General features: G+C 36.8%; 1 protein-coding gene across 1 annotated transcript in view; it reads left to right on the top strand.

Moving 5' to 3' along the window:
- LOC126820836 (uncharacterized) overlaps window positions 1–21,885 on the top strand; it is a 56,455-nt gene that overhangs the window by 12,103 nt on the left and 22,467 nt on the right. Inside the window, exons 2-4 of the mRNA XM_056100751.1 lie at window positions 15,482–15,527; window positions 16,999–17,018; window positions 21,358–21,403. Of these exons, the coding sequence (XP_055956726.1) occupies window positions 15,482–15,527; window positions 16,999–17,018; window positions 21,358–21,403 (112 nt within the window). The remainder of the gene's footprint in view (window positions 1–15,481; window positions 15,528–16,998; window positions 17,019–21,357; window positions 21,404–21,885) is intronic.

Here is a 21,885-nt window from a genome sequence, read left to right as displayed (position 1 = left end):
CGAAAATGGGCATTTTCTACTTAGGGTAAGCAGAGATAAGCAATTTGATTCTATCCGATAGAGGGTGATGAAACTTAGTGTATAGTTGATAATTCGTTTGATTGCTTGATACTTTTGAAAAAAATAAATGTGCGATTATTAATATGTGTCATCTATTTATTTTGGGATTTTGGCGGGGGACAAACAACATTATCACGTTTCCATACAATTTTAGACAGTGATTTTCTGCCTAGGGTAAGCAGAGATAAGCAATTTGATTGGTTGATGCTTTGGGACACGATAAGCAATTTGATTGGTCGAGATTTTGGAACACAACACAATTCTAATTGAGGTAGAATGTTCATACTTGCTGTAGCCGTTCATTAGGTGAATGCCTTGATGGAGTTCGGTGATAAACATTGTCTGCTTACGGTAAGCAGAGATAAACAATCTGATTGGTTGATGCTTTGAGAGTGATAAAACTCTGAGTATAAATTCATTATATCATTACCTTGACTAAGTTTGTTGATGATAATTTTCTGCTTAGGCTAAGGATCGATAAGCAATTTGATTGGTCAAGACTTTTGAACATAACAACTCTGCTTTTTTTAATTAAGGTAGAATGTTTAAACTCGATGTAGATGTTCATTAGGTGAATGTCTTGACTGAGTTCAATGATTAACATTTCGAGCTAAAACTGAGCAATTTCATTGGTCGATGCTTTGTGACAAGATAACTTTGATTCTATATGATAGAGAGTGACCAAACTTAGTGTATAGGTGATAATTTGTTTGACTGCTTGATACTTTTGAAAAAAATAAATGTGCGATTAATGAATATGTGTCATCTATTTATTTTGGGATTTCGGCGGGGGACATCAGCCTCACTGTTGGCTTGTTATTATTAAGACGAAAAATGTCTTCTTCATTGACGCTTTACATGTTTAGCATGAACATCGAACAAACTTAGAATTATGACACTTCTACCTAGCAACCATCAATATGACGTCGTTTGGTGTCGCCACTGCGTGCTCAATTTGGTGATTGAGCACCTGATCGGGACCATTCTGTTGATACAAACGACTCGCTCTTTGTCAGGTTGCTTGGTTGGACGGAGTATTAAAATTAGAAACAACATCGAACGCGATATAGTTTTCAAAATACTATGTCAAATAGGCTATACAAAATATGTTCATTTTATTGAAGACAAGTGTAGGATTTGGAGAATTTTATTTGATTTTTTTTTACAGTTGAGCCAATTAATATTTATATACTGTTGATCTATGTTCTATTACCGTTATTAAAAAGGGGGCCACGGTGGCTAAGTGGGGTACCTGGGGGTCTGGGGTCGATTCCTGCATTGTCCGAAAAAGTTCATCCAGATTTGCCGTCGTGGTCCCCCTTGTCAGTGATTCAGGACGGAGGGCCTGACAAGGACAGCTGTCTAGTAGTTCGGATGGGCGAAAAACTGAGGTCCCGTGTACACATTGGCGTGCACGTAAAAGATCCCTTGACAGTTAGAATTCGATATAAGAGTAGGCCGTAGTGGCGCTGTCCAGGTAAAATTTCCCTCATAGCACACTGTATGGCGTATGCCAGTCTTCATTAGCCAGTTCGGAGCAGAACAGTAGGACGTTAAAACCCATTTCATTTCATAGCGCGTGTGCTTTGCATCATGTCTATTATGGTTTCGATTATCCGGTTGTACGTGACAAGGAGTAAGATCGCCTGTTCAGCCTGGTGGATTTTCTCCATGTTCTCCGGTTTCCTTCCACTGCTAAAGCCCCTACAAGCAAGCGAATTATTGAATAAAAAATCGCTTCCTTCTCTCTCCGGTATAAAAAATGTCAGCTTATACCATCAGAACGACTAGCCACTACCCTTTCATGGCCCCCGTTCTGTATCAATGACCAGGGACGGAGAGCCACGCCGGAATTTATCGGTTTTATCATTGAAATATATTTCTGTGTTATGTAACATCGTCAGCTAGTATATACAATGGCAAAACTAAGCTTTATAATATTTCGGACATTATTAGTTCCGTCTCTGTGATATGCTGAGGTCGCCGTTATTATATGACAAGGACAGTGTCTAGTCTTTCGGATCGGACGAAAACCCTTGGCAGCTAGAATTCGTAATAAGAGTTGGCCGTGGCGCCGCTGTCGGGGCTAAAATGCCCTCATAGCACACTGTATGGCCTAAGTCCGTCTTTCTTAGCCCAGTCAGTAGAGACAATTGGGACGTTAAACCCCATTATAATTTGGTTTAATCTGGAGAAATTCCGTATCGCCTAATGCAACTTAAACATACATTATGCAAGAGCTAAATCTACCTAATACAGGTCTTTCTTTAGGCTTGAAATGTTATCTGAATTATTAATTAGACATTAATTAACTTATCCAGACCATAATCAACTCTCGATGGCATCGCTAGCCTGCGATGTTTATTGCATTAGGTTCCGAGTTGCTGTTCGACGTCCATTCATAATTTAATCATGAATTGGATAATCGAGACTATGTTTTTTTATCCTACCGACTTTAGTAATGATGATCGAGGCTAGGCCATAAATTCAATCGTTAAAATCTCGGTTCAGAGTGGATCAATTTGACAGAAATTTATAGCAAGTTCCCTTTACAGTATCTGGTTTTTAACTATTATAGTGAGAACTGCCAGATCTTTATCCAATCTCCCATAATGGTTGAAATATCTACCATGAAGTTAGTCAGGTAGTAGAAGTTAGTCAGGTAGGTGAAGGCATCAGAAATAGAAACTTCATCGCGATCCATTTGAACAGATTATCCCGGTCTCCATTAAAATCTAATGCAGAATAAATTGAATAATGAATGATGAATAAATGGTGAATGTCGAATGAATGGTTTTTCTACAAATAAACAAAATACATACGTGAAAATTATGCATACATGTAGGCTACAGAATTATTCTTAAAACGGATTACAAGTACAAATATATTGGTTTTATATCGCTATTATATGTACTTACGACTTGCAAGATAACTGAGGGGTTTACAACGTGTTTATGAACCGTAAATAAGTAAACACGTTAGTACGTTGAAAAATGAATAAAAACACATGGCTTCATAAAATACAATCAGTCTAACAGCCTTGAGCTTAGGTTAAGAGAGGAAATGTATATCTAAAACATTGACTTGGATATAACACTAACAAAGAATGGACGCGGATCTATTCGAACGAAATTTGGCCCTAACAGTGTTAATATAGACATACCCATTGCACATACCCATTGAGTAAAAAAAGAAACCACTGGTAGGCCGAATGAATTTATGCGGCGAAATGCGGGTGCAAGGAATAAGTTGCGTGGACTTGTTCAAGTGGCTCGTGACGTTTAGATCCTGGTGTCATGATCGCAGGTTTTTAATGGATGTTCTGGTTGGAATTAAATTAAGTTTAAACCGACCATGTAATAACTATGGCGGTATATTAGATTCAAAATTCTAACATTCTATCGTCTAATTTCTAACCTGTATTCATGTAATTTTTAAATTAAGACAATGTATAATCCAATTTCTTTATTTGTTCAGTGTAAATTTTAATTCTGTTTCATCTTATTTCTATTATTAAGGCAAAAAAATGTCTATTTCATTGTCGTAAAAATTCCACATTTGTTGAAGCTCATGCTAAACGTGTAAAGCATCAATAAAGAAGACGCTTTTCGTCTAAATGATACAAATAAGATGAAATGGTATTAAACATTTACACTGAACAAATAAAGAAATTGGATTATACATTGTCTTAATTTAAAAGTTACATGAATAGAAGTTAGAAATTACATGAATTTACATGAATAGCAGTTAAAAATTACATGAACAGAAGTTTGAAATTAGACGATAGCACGTTAAAATCTTGAATCTAATATACCGCCATAGATAATGACTCTTAGAATAGATAAAATGGTGCCGTTTTGATGGTTTCTCACGAGTTTAACATTTTAATATTTGAACATCGTTCCATATAAACATACTGGAGTACTAGAGGGGGAGAGTTGTCCCTTTAAGCGTATTGTCCCTTGTACTTGCAGGAAAACCACGTGCGCTAAGACACGCTATGGGCGATAAGAGTGCCATTCTGACAACACAACCATTAATTTATGCAGTTAAGAAGATAAACATTGAAATAACTATACATACATCTTGACCAGAAAACATCTATGTACCAACAGATAATCATTAAAATCTTACTAACATCTTGTGGGGAAATACAGAGGAAAAAGAAAATACGTTTTACATTTTCAAGAACAACAAACAGTGACGACTTCGTTAACTATACGACCTTGACCGAAAAATAAAAACTAAATTAAGAAAAGGAGAGAGAGAGAGAGAGAAATGGGGTTTAACGCCCAATCGACACAAACTAGGTCATTTCGGGAAAACATATGGTTCAATTTCCATAATTCGCTTGCGCGTAGGGGTCTTTAGCAGTGGGAGGAAACCGGAGGACCCGGAGAAAACCCACGAGGTTGGACAGGCGACCCTATTCCTTGTCACGTACAACCGGGGAATCGAAACCGCACCAGATCACTCAATGACAGACTTTATGATACAGTGCGCACGTGCTAACCATTCAGCCATCCAACCCCCCCTCCCCCCCTTTAAGAAAAGGACAGGACAAGGATCATATCATTATAAAATACCGACTTGGATAAGCAAATTAAAAGTAATGTGAATTCTGCCGTAACAGTACTATTTGTAGCCTAGTATAGTATATAAAGTTGTGGTTGCTTAGCTTCTAAGCAGTCTAATAAGGGTCCATAGATTTACCCAAAACAACCCAAAAGACCTTTAATCACCAAAAAAACCCTGTATTTTGAATAAAAGAACACATTTTTATTGTTTTTTTCTTTCTTTTTATATCTATAGATGATTAATATTCCCTAAACCTTTCAATTTGTTTTAATAATTCTGAAAAAAAAGCAAATAAATGAAAGATCAAAGATCCAACCCCTATTTCTATGGTTATCGTGTAGGTTCGAGGTTTGTTTTTCGTTATATATTTCTGATGAAATGTAAATGTAAGTTTTTGAATTCTAAACGAAATTTCATCATTATATGAAACAACCTCGTATGAAATGGTTTTGGGATGAAACGACCTAAACCTACTACCATAATATAGGAGGTAGATCACCATTAAATTGTAGTTCGTCTATTTATAGCAATTCTCTCTCTGTCTCTTTTCTCCCCTTTTGCATGCCCATTTTTGTTGATTTTTTGGTCTAGAATGGATGATATGGGTTATCAGGTTTACTACGGTGATATGCACGGCAACTAGTTACATGTTTTTAGTATGCTTCTTAAAGTTTGTGTATCTCAAAATTTTGGTGGTCAACCTCATACAAATTTTAGTGCAAAGACATGACCATTTGTTCCTCTGTCTGTAGTGAAAAGCATTCAGCCCAACGAAAATTTGGGGAAAAGTTGGAGGTGGGCAAAAGGGCCAGAATTAACATTGAAGTCAATGGGGAAATTAATGTTGGTCTGCCTCCATAACAATACGAGTTGCCTTTCTTGCTTTGATCTTCCATTTATTTCTGGTTTATAGATATATTGCCAGGCAACGAAACATACACCCACAGGAGCTAAGTCGTCGCATATTTTATCTGTTATCGATAATGAAAGATTTATAATACACTAAAATCTGATTAAGAGCAACAACTCATTAAGTAATTATGAGATAAATTATTAGAATTTGTTTGGAATCTAGTTCTGCCCCATGCTAACGTTTAGAATACAAAACATTTAATATCATAGATTTAGCTGTTCAAGTTATCCTAATTGCCAAATAGTTACAGACGGACGGCCAATTAGTTTTTTAATTGATTGTTAGATACCATGTTACGATTTATGCCCGTTTGAAAGCAGCACGACCCCCGATTGAAATATTTATTACCAGTTTTAGAATATAGGTGGTATCTAAATTTACGAAACTTAGGACTCGCCGGAGACGGATAGCGCGGTGTTAGTCAACCTTGTTGGTTCTCACTGTTCAAACAATTGCTTCCAGCAATGCTGATAATTACAGTGTTTTAGAAGGAAACCCTTGTTATTTTAAAATCATAACATATGTCGGTTGGTTTAAACCTTGGCAATGTTTTTGTATACAGCCTGGACATACTAAACAACCATAGCTCATAATCCACTACGGCTCATGAACTGGATGAATCTAATGCCCTAATGGTCTCCCTAATAGACCCTTCATGATGTACAGAGACCTCGATTACAGATAACTCCGATTAGTAGCACAGTTCATCTACTGTAATAACATAATCTATTCGCAGTAATTAAATGGTATATAATCTCAAAACATATATGGAATGTAATGGGATTTAACATCTTGTCAATACATGTTATACTTCTGGGTAAAATTTGGTAATTTTTATTCTATGACTTTTTGTAAAATACAAGGAAGGAGAATTTTGACAGAACAGCGTCTATCTATCTATGCTTCTTTGATTTTGAACTGGCAAGGGGTCTTTTATGTACATATAATTCTTTTACGTCATATGGTTCTTTTACGTCATATGGTTCTTTTACGTAAAGCCGTATATAGATAAAGTTGCGACAACTTTACTGTGAAGCCAGAAATTTCATAAAAAGTTTGTGTCGAGTGGACGTTAAACCCCATTTCTCTCTCTCTATATATATTTCTATGATATAATTCAACCGAAAGGTCCTATATATGCATGATATAATATCTGCATTCAAGTTAAACATACCGCATCTATTCATTTTAAATCTTGCGTCGAGCTGAATAAATTATCTGATTTATGATAATATAATAATAACTTTATTCAGTATTCAAGGCCTCCAGCCCATAGTACATTATGCTCAAGGAATGTATTTACAATTGTAAAGTTTCAAATAATAGTATATTAACAAAAATAGTGTTCATAATAATTTACAGTTAGTGCACAATTATTTTAATAATATTTCACATTATGACAATAATATATACAAATCTCAAATCATGTTTATTAAATACATGACATTTAGAAGTTATTTCATATATTTAAACTTTATTAGACTGTTAATGCTTTATGGTATCTACATCTTAATCTCATACCATTATATATAAACTTAGCCAGTTTAGTACAATCACTGTTCATCATTAAACTTATAAACATATTATTCTGATCAAAATTATTTAATTTAGGCAATAATTCTAGCCTCAAATGATTATATAATGGACAAACAACTAGAAAATGAATTTCGTCTTCAACATAATTTGTGTTTGATACAATTAAACAATATTTACACACTCTGTCATTATAATCCATGTTCTGCCATCTACCTGACTCAATAGCTAAATTGTGATTACCACAACGAAATCTTGACATGGCTATTCTATATTTACTTAAATAAATGTTTGACAAGTATTTTTCAGGTTCTAATAATGATTTGTACTGACAATAATTTACTAGTTTTGAATTGGATGCTATGTTACTGGACCACTCTTGTGATTTACAATCTATTAAACGTTGCTTGAATTGGTCTATGAAAGCTTTATTACTACCAACTGATTGCTGTTCCCAAACAAATCCAAATCCATATTGATATAATAAAGCTCGAATATTTGAAGCCCATGTTATTCTTCCAGCATTATTTAACGAAACTAACAAATCATAACATGCTCTTGGATATCTGCTATTAAACGTTGCTTGAATTGGTCTATGAAAGCTTTATTACTACCAACTGATTGCTGTTCCCAAACAAATCCAAATCCATATTGATATAATAAAGCTCGAATATTTGAAGCCCATGTTATTCTTCCAGCATTATTTAACGAAACTAACAAATCATAACATGCTCTTGGATATCTGCTTTGTGGCATATTTGTTAGCTGTAACCAATATTTTATACAGTTTTTTTGGTATATAATACTAAGAGGTCTTCGACCAAGCTCGCCATAAATGGCAGCATAAGAGTTTACGTGAAGAATATATTTACAGAAGTTTAAATGTAGTGTTTCTATTAATGGGATATCTTTGTATCCCCATACCTGTGATCCATAACAAAGAATAGGTACTATCATTCTATCAAATAAAAACAATGAACTAGATATACTATAATATTACACTTACTGATAAATATCTTTAACATGTTACAAGCTTTCCTTGCTTGCTGTACTAGGGTGTTTATAGCAAGCGACCAATAGAGTTTGGGCGTAAACATTATTCCTAAATATTTATACGAGGATAGAAGTTCTAAAGGGGTATTCCCATACATCCAGGTTTCCCATTTTTTAACAATACCGCCACGTCTAAATACAACGACCTTGGTTTTACTTAAGTTGACACTCATTCCATATTTCTTACAAAAGTCGAAGATGCAATTAATTTGCGACTGGAGACGCGCAACTGTGTCTGTGACACTTGCAATGTCATCTGCATACATTAAGGAAACAATATTATCAATATCAGTATTCACAAATATACCTTGACAATCATACTGAATGAACATTTCATTGAGCTCGTTAAGAAATAAAACAAATATCAAAGGGCTGAGCATGCAACCTTGTCTAGTTCCTACAATCAAAGTATTCTGTTAACTTGAGATCACTACATTGGACACATGATTTGAGATTCTCGTACATAGATTTTATAACCTTAAAAATTTTACCGTTTATATCGTTTTTTAGAAGGACATATTTTAAAAGATGATGTTGTAAACCATCATACGCGCGGCTAAAGTCTACATATAAGCAATAAAATCTACCATTTTTTTTAGATAAGTATTTTTGAATTAACGCGTGTAGTGTAAAAATGTGATCTACTGTGCTATACCCTTTTCTGTAACCAGCTTGCGCTTCTATGAGTTTGTTCTCTTGTTCACACCATTTCGTGAGACGTGTGAAGTATTTTAGTGAATATTTTGCCGAGTGATGAAGTTAGAGAGATACCACGATAATTATTCGGGACGCTCTTGTCACCTTTCTTATGGATAGGGTGTATAACAGCGGACCCCCAGTCTGTCGGAAAGACACCCTTATCAAGTATTAAATTAAACAATGTTAGAAGGTATGGTAACATCTTAACAACAGAGTGTTTATATATTTCATTTACAATACCATCTGGTCCCGGGGCTTTGGAATTGGGCAAAGGTTTTATTGTTGACAATATTTCATTGCTAGTGATAGGGGGATCTAGAATATGATTCTGATTTTCAGATAAATACAATGAGTCATTACAATTTACTGAATCTTGAATTTCGATTTCAAATTTACCATCTAGATTTACATTACATGTGTTATAGAGATCTCGGAAATAATTGAACCATTCCGCTGCACTGACACTTTCTGCAGTAGAGTCTTTTCGAAGAAAGTATTTTATCTGTTTCCATAAACCATTGGTATCCTCACAGGTACCAACATAATCATCATGGTTCTATCAGCATGTTTGAGCTTCTTAGTCGAACATAATGACTTAAAACTGCTCCTGGCATTTTTGTACTTCTCTAGATCAACATTAAGATTACTATCTAGAGCAGAAAACTTTGCAGATTTTAACTTTTCACAATCACTGTCCCACCAAGAAGGCTGTTCTGGTATTTTATAATTGTAACGTTTTTCTTTTTTGACCATTTTGCTTGCTGCGTTACCTAAAATATTCGAAATCTGTTCAACGGAACTATCAATATCATCTATACGTAGTAGATTATCTAGTGTGTCAAATTGTTCGGCCAAGTGTTCACTGTTGAGTTTATGTTGAAATTCATCCGCGAGTAGTTCATTCCATTTGAGTCGTCGCCACACAGTTTTAACAGAATTCTCGAATACATCTTGATCTCGCGGGTTTTCTTGTGTATTAAAGACACAAAGAGTTGGGAAGTGATCAGAATTACTATCACCAAGAATCTTAAAAAAATGAACTTGGTTATATAAATTTCTAGTCACTAATACATATTCTTTGAATGGCATTTAGTAATTGGAACATAATCATAAACACACTTTTATGGATAACAATTACTATGGTTTATTTCACTGCGACGTTTCAACAAGGTTTCACAAGTCGTTATCAAGCATATACACAAATAAATGATAACATGGGTTGACATTGAAAGTAATACCATTACTAAATTCAGCGTGAATTCTTTTAAAGTAACTAACAATTGATTTTCGGATGAATACTGGTAAACCCCCTGATGACCTCCCCTTACCTTTATATTGTCTAGTTAATGAGAACGACTCATGATCTGGTAGGATTGATCGAAATTCAAACTCATGTTTACACCAAGTTTCACTTAAATTAACTATATCGTATTGTGACAATAGATCAATGAATTCACAATCCACATGTCGTTTTAACCCATTTACATTTAAAGAAAATATAGACAAATCTTGTGCGTATATACAATTCGTAGTATTAAAGCCTTGGCCAAATCCCTATGCTAAATTTGTAAGGATATTTGCTACACTTTTCCCATCACTAGCAATAATACATCCCCTGACTAAATCATATATGAACGTTCTATTTTGATATATAAGTTTATCATAATTCAGTGATATTTTTTCATTTGGTTGATTCTTTTTGACTTCCATCATTACCGCGCCAAGATTCTTTCTGCAGGTTCTTACACGTTTACGATAATCTTCTTTAACATATTCAGCTTTCGTTTCTCCATTCTCTGTTTCTGAATATCTCCATATTTTATATGCGTTAAGGATAATGTATTTATGTTTAAGACGCAATAAATGAACAAGTATTGGGCGATTTTTTCCACGTTTCTGTCCAATTCTAAAAACTCTTTCGATAGGTAATAGTTCATCATTTCCCGCCAAGTCTACACCAAGTTTATCCACAAAAAATGTTCTTACCAATGTTTCTGTATTTTCACGCGTCTCTCCCTCAGATTCTTTTATTCCAAAAAGTAATAGATTATCTCTCTTCGAGTTCTCCTCTAGCTTCTCTAATTTTGATTTTAATTCAGTATTTTCTTTTTTTACACTTTCTAAACTATCTTTTACCACAGCCAGTGTTTCTAGTTGACTTCTTATACCACCGAGTTCCACCTTATATTCACTTAGCTGTTGAGTAATATCTGTTAAAATCTGTGATATACTGATTAAACTTTTCGCCAGATCAATATCCGATGATTTACCCTCACCAAACTGTAATGTAGACTGACCTCTTGTGCTTACTTTATTTGATCGGACAAGAAATGGTGAAAGACCACTCGCCATCTTAAGTTTCAACACACGTTCTTTTTTGTTTATGGCACATTTTATATTACAAGTTCATTTAATATATACTATATCCGGATTTACATAGTATATATTATGCCATTGATCAGCGTAAACATTTGAAGTAAGTTAAAACCTCCCCATATAATGTTGAGATTTTCGTTATGGATGACTGGTTTCTTTAGCTGCTTTACACACGTCCACTCTCCCTGAAGTTTATGCACTATCATTTATAACATCTACGGGTGGTTAACTATGGCGGTATATTAGATTCAAAATTCTAACATGCTATCGTCTAATTTCTAACTTCTATTATGTAATATTTAACTTCTCTTCATGTAATTTCTAACTTCTATTCATGTTATTTTTAAATTAAGACAATGTATAATCCAACTTCTTTATTTTTTGTTCAGTGTAACTTTTAATTCTGTTTCATCTTATTTCTATTATTAAGACGAAAAATGTCTACTTTGTTGTCGTTTGAGCACCTGATCGGGACCATTATGTTGATACATACGACTCGCTCTTCGTCAGGTTGAATGATTTGGCGGAGTGTTAAAATTGACTGTAAAAACAAAAAATCAAATAAAATTCTCCAAATCCTGTACTTGTCTTAAAAAAATGAATGAACAAATGCTGTTTAGCTTATATTTGAAATAGTATTTGCCAACCATATCACGTTCGATGTTGTTTACAATTTCAGCATTGATTTCCCTGTTGTACGTGACAAGGAGTAGGGTCGCTTGTCCAACCTCGTGGGTATTCTCCGGGCTCTCCGATTTCCTCCCAGTGCTAGACCCCTACGCGCAAGCGAATTATTGAAATAAAATTGAACCATATGTTTGTCCCGAAATGACCTAGTTTGTGTAGTATGGTCGTTAAACCACTTTTCTAACTCTCTAAATTTCAGCACTCTGGTCAACCATCAGCCAGAGCAAGAGCAAGTCGTTTATATCAGCAAATGGTCCCGACCAGGTGCGCAATCACCAATGTGGCGACACCAAACGACTTCATAATGATGGTTGCTAGGCAGAAGTGTACATTTTTTAAATTCGTTATGTTCATGCTAAACGTGTAAAGCATCAATGAAGGAGACGTTTTTCGTCTAAATAATAGAAATAAGATGAAATAGAATTTAAACTTACACTGAACAAATAAAGAAGTTGGATAAAACATTGTCTTAATTTAAAAGTTACATGAACTGAAGTTAGAAATTACATGAATAGAAGTTAAAAATTACATGAACAGAAGTTAGAAATTAGACGATAGCACGCTAGAATTTTGAATCTAATATACCGCCATAGTTAACAGTGTATAACTAAAAACTATGATTGGATCTTTATTGCCAACATTTCAATGTAGCTAGAATTTTCTACACCTTGTCTATTGCATCTAGATGTTTAAAGCGCGTCAACAATATATTCATTTAAGAGCAACTATATCATTTCGGGATTAATATACCACATATTACAAGTAATACCCAACGGAAAGAAATGACGATTAATGAAAATTCCACCATTTTGGATTTCATTTTACCGGCCATTTTGAATTTCTACCATCAAGAATTCTCGAAATTAAATTTTTGAGAATGTCGCTGCCCTTTTATTACCAAATTAATGGAGTTTTTTTCATTTTTTTTTTAAATTTGGCAGTCATTTTGAAAGAAATGCCCGTCATCAAATGAAAAATACATTTTTAAATTGATGTTTGTCAAATTCGATTTTTCGACACACTTCTCTTGCATAACCACTCTGTGTTTGAGTAATTTAAAAATAAATTATTTATCCTACCACCACTGAAAGACACTGATTACGATATAGCGCTCTCGATAATTCCGGAAGAACGCCAAATTGAATTATGTTAATCATGATATTTTGCCTTGGGCGATTTTGAGTATGATTTTGTCTGACATATTATCATTGAACCAAACTGCATTGGTTTCTTTTGCAATTTTTTTATGATAAATTATAGCCCGTAAAACGTTATACCAAGAAAAAAATAAAACGTTTTGCTAAGTAAAGCTATATGACGCCATGACGTCATAGTTTTTATAGCGTCATAGTTGGGACCCAAAAATGGCGCCTGTAAATGAGTTGTCGTAACTTTCCCTATACAGGGCTTTGCTTTTACGTACCTATGGTTCTTTTATATACAGGTTCTTTCACGTACATGATATGTACATGTTATTTTTTCATCTGAATTACTAGACAACACCTTTCTTGTTAGAACAATATTAATTACAAATATTTTAACACAACAATAAGATACCGGTACATAAAACCAACGGTTGCTAGGCAAGATACGCCCACATTTTGCTAGAGAGGGATAGAGAACAAGCTAAAAACAAAGGCGATTTTTCGTACAATCGGGGGCCATAATCCAGAAAGTTATGGTCTGAAATGTGCAAATATGGACTGAGATCTTTGGGATGTAAAGATATATTATAAGTTTCATCAAAATCGGATAAAATTTATGACCTCTAGAGGGTCCACATACCTTCGTATTACGTACTTTTACACAATTTCCGCACAAAGAGCGGCCATTTTGTCGGACAGTTTCGTTTTGATTTTCCCGAAATTCGAATTTAACCTTCAACGGTTTTTAAAATCGGACCTCTAAAAATTGTGACCTCTACAGAATTCACAAGCTGAATTTTTTTTCGTACAATCAGGGACCATAATCCAGGAAGTTACGGTCAGATATATATTCGCGAATATCGAAGGGAACCAAGATCTTTGGATTATAAACATACATTTCAAACTTCATCAAAATCGGATCAAAATCGGATCAAAATTGTGGCCTCTAGTGGGTCCACAACCTTGATATACCATATTTTTTTTAATACTATTTGCGTACGAGGGTCAGCCATTTTGCCCGTCAATCTTTTGGTGTTTAAATTGGATAAAAATTGTGACCTCTAGAGGGACCACAAGCTAAAAATTCGATTTTTCGTACAATCAAGGACCATAATTCAGGAAGTTACGATCTGATGTGCGCGAATATCTACACGAACCAAGATCTGTGGGTTATAAACATGCATTTCAAGTTTCATCAAAATCGGATCACCATTGTGACCTCTAGATGGTCCACAACCTACATATACCATATTTTTACACTATTTCCGTAAGAGGGGCTGCCATATTGTCCGGCGGTTTGGGTCAGATTTTCAAGAAATTCAAACCTAACCATCATTACTGTGGAACGGTGATGAATTCGAACGCTTTTGTAAATCGGATAATAAGTGTGACCTCTAGAAGGACCACAAGCAAAAACTTGATTTTTCGTGCAATCAGGGGACATAATGCAAGAAGTTATGGTCCGATATGCACGAATGTCGAAAGGAACCAAGATCTTTGGGTTATAAACACGTATTTCAAGTTATGGTCCGATACGTGCCAATATCATAAAAAACCGAGATCTTTGGGAGATAGATAAAAATTGTGACCTGTTGAGTGCCCACAAACAAATTGGTGTTCTAGAGCCCCCCCCCCCCCCTCCGCCCCCCCTCCCAACGTGTACACGGGAACTCTTCTCATCCGAACGACTAGACAATGTCCTTGTCAGGCTCTTTGTCCTGAACCACTGACAAGGGGATAAACACTGGAAAATTCTGGGGAACTTTCTCCCCCACCACCAGGATTGAGTCCAATACCCCTTGTTATTGAGCCAGTGCCTTACTGACCGAGCCACAGCGGCTCGCTCGAAGTTTGGTGTGAAATTAAGCACTGGGACAATGAGAGCATGAGCTCTATCGATTTTCCCTGTTCTCTGTCCGTCTCTTGCAGAGTGTGGGCGTATCTTAATCCGCTTGTTGCATTCAAAATTGTTTGATTCTTCCAGTAAATAATAGTAAAATACATTTTCATTTTCTGACGTGCAATAAAGTCTATTTGTTTTACACTCTGTTATTCATAGAGGTTGTAGCAAGGAACCTTTCATATTCAGAGCCCTATAAAAAAGGAAAATTGGGGAGGATTATTTTTTCATATAATATATTCAACATAAAGGAGATGAACTTATATATAGACTACGGCTTCTTTTCGGATCCAGTAATTACGTATCTTTAGATTATATAATACCGATTAAATAAATATTGTTAGGAATAAAAACCAACAGAGTCACTATCAGATATTTAAACTTAATTGTACCTAATTCTAAATTAACATTTGGAAAATTGTTATTCAAATTTAAGTAAAAAAGTTCAGATCAGATCAAAAATAAAAATATCGTGGGTTTTTTTATAGAAGTTTCTTTTGTCAATGACCCATTTTATTTTGATTTTTTTAATTTCAGGCGACTCGCATTATGTCCGCAATATCTGATGTAAAAAGAGACCAAGGTAGATATTTATAATTACATCCCACTTCTACTCGTTGCCACTGGCAACCTTTGATAAAACTGTCCTGTTTAATCGCAAAACATGCTTAAAGGTATCCGTGTATCAGTAATGTACAGAGAGTACTGTTCATTTCTGATACACGGATACTCTTAAACCGTTTTAGATACCTATCAAGCAATCAGTAGCGGACGATTAGTCCGATCCAGATCGCAAATGAAGACGATGGCTCCAACCAATGTACATGAAACAACTAGTCAAAATCATAGTAACAAAACAAAATGGGGGGAACTACATGGCAGTTCAAAAACATATACAATGACATTAAATTAACATAACAACATATTACAAAAATCAATTATTATACATATCAATTGGCATCTATTTTATAATTTGGTTTGATTTATATTAATATGCAAAATATATATATTAGAATATTGAATAATTATTTTAATTAATTGTGATGATAGAAGGCGCAGTTCTCTTGCTGGACACTTCACAGACAGGCATTGATAATAAGCAGGATGAAAAAAACGCCTAGAAAGTCATAAACTTTATTACAAATAAATTTCAACGGAAGAACCATCCGCCGATGCATACTTTCACCAGGAATGACCCACGTTTCGCATTTCCTTTACACTACATTTAATAATATCGCAGTCCTCTACGCCATAGATAAGATGTTTTGACGGTGTGGTCTAAACAAACACGTGATTGTTTTACGCTCAGAGTATCATAGCAAGACGCACGTGTAAATACTACTCAGGTCGTCTCTCCACAGCGAAATCATTCTACCATGAAATGTAACGTGAGGCTCAGAAAGGGATAAATAATGAAAGAGCAGAAAGTATTTGTCACTTTTCGGTTGAAACGACTCGATGATAAATACTATTTTTCACATATTGGTTCACAATACTCGATAGAAATGTGATGTAAGTAACTTATTAGCACCTTTCCTCGGTGTATCGGTGAATATCAGGACAGTTTTGGTCGAGGGGCCCAGCCGAGGCGAAGCCGAGGCGGCCCCCGACCAAAACTGTCTTGATAACTACTACATATATAATAACTACTACATATATAAATTATCACTAAACTGACGCCTTTTCCCAAGGCACATGTATTACTAGTTTGTACAGTTTCGTCACATATGTGTTTCGCCATCAGCCCCACAAATAATAATTATCTTAATGTGCCGGTCAACTATTGGTATCAAATGTTCATTTGATATACAATTTCCCGTCTTCATTATCCCGGTTGCTGCAAAAAAGTAGGACGTTTAACCCAAATTTCATTATCATTTCGATATCTAATTTGTCGAAATAATACTCCAAGGTGGCGAAGAAACTGGATATAGTATCGATCTCATGATAGAACGGGGAAGTATCACATCCCAAGGATGTCGGTGACGAAACGTTGATAAAAGCCGTCCTTTTGTTTTTTCTTTGTTATAGAATGATTTTATTCTATTTTTCAGTTTCGCAGAAACAAGAAATGGTAATATTTATTTTTCAAATCAATCGAATTAATGGAGAAGTCCTAGATTTTACCGGTCATTTATGATTGTCAACCCTACAATGAAAGGGCTTTTGATAGATGAACAAGACTAAGACAAATGTTTCCAGGAGTCTTTCAACACTAGATACCTCTTACTGCATTGTAAATATAAACATCATAAAAAAGAAACAAAAGTATGGTCTAAATTCAGAGAACACAAATGTTTTATAAACTTTGTGTGGGATCACGTGGCTAAGTGGGTAAGACGCTGGCTCACTAGCCTGGAGGTCGTGTGTTCGATCCCTGCGTTGGCCGAGAAAGTTTATACAGATTTTCCGGTGTGGTTTTCCCTTGTCAGTGATGCAGGACGGAGGGCCTGACAATGACAGCTGTCTAGTCGTTCAGATGGGACGAAAAAATCGAGGTCCCGTGTACACATTGGCGTGCACGTAAAAGATCCCTTGGCAGTTGGAATTCGATATAAGAGTAGGCCGTAGCGCCGCTGCCCGGGCAACACTTCCCTCATAGCACACTGGATGGTGTATGCCCGTCTTCATTAGCCCAGTTTAGGAGCAGAACAGTAAGACGTTAAACTCCTTTTCATTTCATTTATAAACTTTGTAAAAGCAAACGGAATATACGGCAAGTATTTTTAAAAGTGTCTCTTTGTCAGCATGTTTATGACATGTTCGATTAGAACAATAAATTGTTAATAACTGTAACTCAACGAATGTACAAAGTGGTATGTATACACAAAAAAAAGGTATCGAAACATACAAATGTTTATGCACCTTTGCGAAAACATCAACATACTAATAATAGCAATGCAAAAGCTCGCTAGAGGCGCCACTGATACTATTTTTATCAATGTCAACAAAAAAAACTGACCGTAAAATGTGTCGTTTATGTTCCGCGACTTCGGGAAGTTCTATGAACACCAACATCGATGTCTTTGAGCTTTTCGTGTTGAGACGAAAACAGAGTTTTTGTCGTGCGTGGTTTGGACATTCAGAAACGTATTTACGATTTATTTCTTATATTTTGAAAAAAATAACATTATCAGGAAAAGGCACTCATCACTGAAAGTGGGCGTATAGTTTCTCATAGAAAGACCCCTATATCAAAGGAAATAAATTATATAGCACAAATTTAAACATTCCAATAAATAGTTAATGGTTGGAAGCATGTTTCCTGAAAATTTAATGCCTATATCTTCAATGGTTGCTGAGAAATTGTCTTCGGTCACTTTTTTTTTGCAAATTCAGAAAAAAAAGTGTGGTTGGGGGGGGGGGGGGGTGTGTGTCTTAAATTCATTTCTTAAATAGGAGGGGGGTGGGGTGGAGAACTAGTAAATACTCAATTTTAGTCAGATTCAAAAATTTAAAAAAGCTTTTGCATTGCTACTAATAACATAAAGGATCGTAAACGTTACTGGTAGGCCTCGCAGTACGTCTGCAAGAGAAGATGTAAATCTTCTGGCACTCGTGCCAAGTCATCCTTTTGCGACAAGTATTGTGTTGAAAAGGGAATGGTTACCTCTACTGCCCTATCCTATAGAACTGTTCGTAATCGGTTTAAATCGGCTGGATATGGTGCTATGAGGCCGATCAGACGACCCCTCTTGTCACGTGACCATGGGGCTATACGCCCTGCATGGTTACCTCCTCGCCACCCATTATATTGAGAGCGACAGCGTGGTGGGGTCACACAGCCTTACTACGCGGGTATGGAACATGCAACCTACTTCCATGTATTCGTTATGTGTGAAAGGGGCTTAAGAGACCTATCAGACGACCTCTCTTGCTTCGTGCCCAGAAGGTTGTATGACTAGCATGGTGCCGAGCACGCCATCACTGAGACATGGGGAATAATTAACTGATCGGTCACACGACCTTACTACGCGGGTATGAAACATGCACCCTACTTCGAGGTATTCGCTATGTGTGAAGGGAGTTTAAGAGACCTATCAGACGATCTCTCTTGTCTCGTGACAGGACAGATGTACGCCTAGCATGATGCCGCGAGCATGCCATCACTGAGACATGGCGAATAATTCACTGATCGGATGAGAGTGCCTTTCTCTTATTCATGACGGATGACAGAGCACGGGTTCTGTAACATAGGAAAATGACATATGCACAGAGGAACATCCTCTATGGTAATATGGGTTTGCCTTTCATATGGGTGTAAAAGAGAGGTAAACTTAATGACCCACGGTGCAAAAGAGAGATCTTAGACAAGGTGGTATGTTCCAGTTTGGTAATCATACGCCTCTCACAAGGCCAAGCTTTAAGGACGACAACGCTAGATTACTCCATTCGCGTATTGTTGTTGATTTTTTACGTCAGATCATGGCCAACCAGAGTTAGTCTCACATAACAGCTTTTGGTCTTCGAAGGAATTATTAGTGAGCAGAAATTCGCCGGTATATTTGTTACCACTCGTCACTTCGGTCAGTTATATAGAAGGATAACCCGTGTTTGCCTTTTACGTTCGTTACTTCCCTTTCTTGAAATCTTCATAGCGCATCTATCGTAGCAATGATCTCTGTGTTTAAACAGATCTATCACATTTATGATAATGACTGACACCAATATTGTCCTTTAACATAACATGTGTTACTGGTAATTTTGAATCGGAAAGCGTGCCGGTGTTCTTTCAGAGGTGTGTTCAATGATATTTAGGATATATTCAGGGGCTAGTCCATGAATTTGAGCAGCGGTTGGGGTGGGTAGGGGTCCAAGGTTGAGACAACGCCACATTTGGTGTTTGGTCGGGGGCGCTAACTTCCCGTGAATTTGATAAATTCGGAAGCCTACAATATGTATGCTCATTTAGTAGCATACATGTAAAGGATAACAGTGGAGTGAGCCAATACGAAGTAATTTCTATGATTGCAGGAGATAAAAATATTCTCTGCGCCTGCAGGGGAGGGGCGGACCCCCCACCCCCTCAAACCCTCTGGGCACGCGCCCGAACTGTGAAACGCCAATCTGTCGTAATTTGTTGTTGGACGTGTGAAGGAATCGAGCTAGAGATTCCGAGACTTACTGAAAATCAACGGAATGAAGCCATGGGAATGTCCAGGGCTGGCATGTCTACACGTGCTATTGCCAGACACTTCAATTGTCATCAGTCCACTATTGTAAGGTTGGTGGAACGTGTTCGAGTTACTGGATCAACACGTGACCGTCAACGTCCTGGTCCACAACGCGTTACAACCCAGACTCAAGACCGCTACATCCGGGTCACTCATCTGCGTGACAGATTCCGCCCAGCGACTCGAACAGGTGCAGCAGTCGTCGGAAGACAAGGACCAGTAAGTGCCAACACCGTAAGACGTCGTCTAAGAGAAGTAGGACTCCGTGCACGACGACCTTATGTTGGAGCTATCCTCAGGGATCATCACCGTCCGCGGCGTTTGATATGGGCTCAAGGACACCAGACTTGGAGAAGAGTAGACTGGCAAAGTGTGCTCTTCAGTGATGAGAGTCGCTTTCATCTTTATCACGCTGATGGCTGTAAACGTGTGTGGAGACGTCTTGGGGGAACGTCTTGCAGACTGCTGCGTCTTCGAAACGAATCCATGGGGTGGGGAAAGTGTAATGGTGTGGGGAGGCTTCACATTTCATCACCGGGCCGTCCTACACATTTGCAGGGGTCGCGTTAATGCTGTAGCCTACCGTGATGATGTCTTGCAACCAAATGTTTCGAGCGCACCCACAACTTTAGCACTTCCAACAGGATAATGCACGTCCGCATACCGCCCGTTTTAGTATGGACTACCTGGCTGCTAACAACATCAATGTCTTGGACTGGCCAGCCATGTCTCCGGACATGGCACCGATAGAACATGTCTGGGATGAGATTGGACGCCGTCTGTATCGGAGAACACAGATGCACACCATTGCTGCTTTAGAAGCTGCTCTTGTCCAAGAATGGAACAATTTGCCCCGGAGACCACAGATGCACACCATTGCTGCTTTAGAAGCTGCTCTTGTCCAAGAATGGAACAATTTGCCACAGGCCTTCTTTCAAACATGGTAAATTCCATGCGACGCCGCTGCACAGCGTGCGTAAGAGCCCGTGGAGGACACACGCGCTACTGACATCTGTGTCGTACTTTTGTTTTTGACCCCTCTGACTTTGTACCGTTGATTACAGATTAAACATCCATAAGTGTACAAAGGTGTTGTTATTGATGTGGTCCCATTTGAATATTGTTCACAATAAGAAGCAAAATAAATAAGATATGTTTACAGGATCATTTTGTTATACGAAAAACTAAGTGATGCTTTTTCATGGCGCTCAGTATATATTACTTTCTTTCTAATTCCAGAAGAGCCTATTGAAGTCGGCATTAGCTACTGTGACAAAAAAACAAGGTATTTATAAATATGTAAATTGTCACTAAATTCACTAAATTTGAAATGAAGATTACCAGTTTGTAACCAGTTTCCTTCATCCGAACACCTAGCGGAAGTGTTGGGTGGTCGAATGATTTGATATGTGTGGGTTTGATCACAAGGTCTGTCATTGTGTCAAGTGGCGCGGTTTAGATTCACTGCGTGTAGGTGACAAGGAGTAGGATCGCTTAGCACACACGTGCTCTTAACTTTTAAAATAGCGAGCCTTCTATGATTTGGATCCCCCCCCCCCCAAAAAAAAATAAAAAAAATTGTCGATTTCATTATGTTGAATTGTCGATTTCATTGGATTTTATATGTTGAATTGTTTTGTGGGATTACAGTTGTAGCGATGTGCGCGGGATTTGCGTCGCTGGTCAGATATATTAGATTAATATTATTATTTACACATGGTCGGGGAGTGATAACGTATTACCCCAAACAAATTGCCAAAGAAACCA

This window comes from Patella vulgata, chromosome 5, assembly GCF_932274485.2.
Source record: "Patella vulgata chromosome 5, xgPatVulg1.2, whole genome shotgun sequence".
NCBI lineage: Eukaryota > Metazoa > Mollusca > Gastropoda > Patellidae > Patella > Patella vulgata.
The sequence above is the reverse complement of the archived record's forward strand: the minus strand, read 5'-3'. Positions and strand labels throughout refer to the sequence as shown.